This window comes from Corvus brachyrhynchos, unplaced genomic scaffold, assembly GCF_000691975.1.
Source record: "Corvus brachyrhynchos isolate BGI_N302 unplaced genomic scaffold, ASM69197v1 scaffold89, whole genome shotgun sequence".
NCBI classification, from domain to species: Eukaryota; Metazoa; Chordata; class Aves; order Passeriformes; family Corvidae; genus Corvus; species Corvus brachyrhynchos.
Window position 1 is genome coordinate 2,860,308 of NW_008246063.1, and position 2,573 is coordinate 2,862,880.

At 41.3% G+C, this 2,573-nt stretch overlaps 1 protein-coding gene across 1 annotated transcript in view; it reads right to left on the reverse strand.

Annotated features, from left to right (window-relative positions):
- The window catches only part of DENND3 (DENN domain containing 3), a 32,898-nt gene that overhangs the window by 9,449 nt on the left and 20,876 nt on the right, over positions 1 to 2,573 (reverse strand). The window contains 4 exon segments of the mRNA XM_017746681.1: positions 1 to 162; positions 1,011 to 1,532; positions 2,037 to 2,218; positions 2,500 to 2,573. The exon segment at positions 1 to 162 is cut by the window's left edge and continues 20 nt beyond it. Of these exon segments, the coding sequence (XP_017602170.1) occupies positions 1 to 162; positions 1,011 to 1,532; positions 2,037 to 2,218; positions 2,500 to 2,573 (940 nt within the window).

Consider the following 2,573-nt stretch of genomic DNA (forward strand, 5'->3'; position numbering starts at 1 on the left):
AGTTGGTCTTAACTGAGCAGGATAACTTGTAGACACATTCATTTTTATCTAGATGCTCAATTACTGCTGGTGGCAGATTCACCTCTTGAGCTTCTGCTTCAGTTTCCTTCCAGTAGTTGTAGAAATCTCTGAATGTTTCAGGATCAATTTGTTTCTGCTGTCCTAAAAATATTTTAAAGCCCCTTTAATGGGAGAAAGTATTACACAAATTTGCACAGGAAGATGGGTTTAAAAAGCTAGTAACTGTCAAACTGTGCCTCTTTATTGTGCACACAAGTATAGACATTCTAGGCACATGTTCCCATCCAAAGGTTATTTCAGGCACTATCCTGAAATACCCACCCCCAAGGTACAACCACCCCTCACTGAGTAAGATGTGTGACAAAAGTCACTTCAGCTCCATCTAAACATAAAGGAATAGTACAAAAGTGAGCTAAGAATGAGGAAAAGTCAGAGAAGACTCCATATAAATTCTGGGATCAGTCAAGAGGCTGAACCTGTCTTCTCCCCCATAGGATCACCTACTGGGTAAGAACCATACTCTAGGCACACTGATTCATTATCTCAAGCTGGCTCTTATTGGGGATTAGAGCTTGTCCATATATTGATGTGAATTAATATATTGCTTTAAACATATCTTTTGCAGTCAGATACTACAACCAGCAATTCTCAAATTTTAACCTCTGACAATTTTACTAATAAACAGTGTTCTTCTTTAAGCTGTTAATGTGAGTCCTGCAAGGGTGGTGGCAGTGGGCAAAGGACACCCAGGAGGGGTCTCTCTGTTTGGCAGGTGACCCTGGACAAGTCAGTGGAGCCTCCCTCCATCCAGCAGCTGCACAGTGAAGGGTCCCCACAATGGAACACTGACAGACTGGTCAGGCACAAGGGGCTCAGCTTTCCCAGGGCACTGACAGACCAATCAACACTAAGGGATTGAGTAAATCTCCCTTTTTCATGTGACAGTGCTAAATAATAAACAAAAAGGAAAACAAACGTCTTACACTCACCTACTGTCAGTGCATCAAATAACCGGTGGATAGTGTCTATATCCCTGACAATCCCAGACTCCTGAATTCTCTTCACAAAATCATCCAGCTGCATGTGTGTTTTTGGCAATTCGAAATTTTTTACGTGGTCATCTACTTTTAGAACTTCTCTTTGTTTTTCCATCACTCGACTTATCAGCCTCTTGAGCTCAGGTTTGCGGTCTGCCTGCAAGCGCTCCGAGCGAGGCAGGGTCTCCACTATTTTTCTTACAAGATCAGTAGGGAAAATTCTTAAGTCTGTTTTTTCTAGGTTCTGAAAGTCAGAAAGTGCATTTAGTAGTTTTCCTTGCATCAAGCTAACAAGGCCCCGGAGGTAGAAGTACCTTGCCAGCATCGCAGAGTTCTCAGGGGGTAAGGTACTGATAGCTTTGCTGAGGTGGTTGAAGAAGTCTGTGTAGTAGGAGTGAACACACTGGAACATCAGAGGAAAGTGAATTTCAGGGATTTTGAATGTGGTGATGGATTTGGAGGGCGTTCTCACAGCTAGAAACAAACACCAAGAGAGTACATTGATCAGGGAAAGGAGTAAAAGTCTAAGTATCTTCACAACCAGCAATACTACAAACAACAAACAGAATCCCCATCACAGCAACAAGCAATTACAAGAAACAAGAAGGATTACATCCATGCTAGGGACACACATACATTTCTATGCCCATTGTCTTTATTATCAGAATATTCCCTAATCAGATAATATCAATTCTGGAAAAGGAAAAAAAAAAAAAGAAAAAAATCCCTCATGTAATTATTTCTAAACAGTGGTAAGCTTAAGCCTGTGTTAACAATCACTCTTTTGTGGTCCAGCAAAACTTACAGCAGGCTACAGACTGACTTCACAAGCAAGGGGAAGCACAGACAGGCCCCAGCTCAAAGCGACTCAGCCCATCATTTCCTCCCAGCAACTGACACTGTTTCTGTGACAACTGCTCAGTGATGTCACCCCAAAAGACAACAGAAGAGTATTTGTCCATCACAATCTTCCCTTACCAACACTTGTTTCTACTTTTCGAAGTGAGGAGTTCCTGATGGGGCCCTCTGGCAGTTTGATGTCCTGCAGGTTGGGCATGCTGATCACCATGCGCCGGCTGGCCTTGCGCTCTGCACTGACTCGCTTGGAAGCCATTTTCTCTATCATCAGCCTTCTGGGGGTGAGAAACATCAAATCAAACCTGAGAAAAATAAAAATAACACATAACTAGTTTCAGAAATCCGTACACATACACTATAAATAACTGCTTGTTTTTATTTTTTTTTGTATAATAGTATTACATCTACAATTTCAACAGCCATGTGTTCATGTAGCCCTTTTACAATAATCTTAATTGAGTTAAGAATTAATCATAATCTTGTTTATAGATGGCCTGATCTCATACTAATAGAGTCAAAAGGACTTTTATCACTGATACTAACAGAAGATTCAAAACCAGGATAAGAAATGAGAAAACTCTACCTGTCCTCTTCAGACTGGGTACTCAAGTCAAGCTGAGCAAAAGCATCCATCTTTCTCTTCAGAAGAGCTTTAAG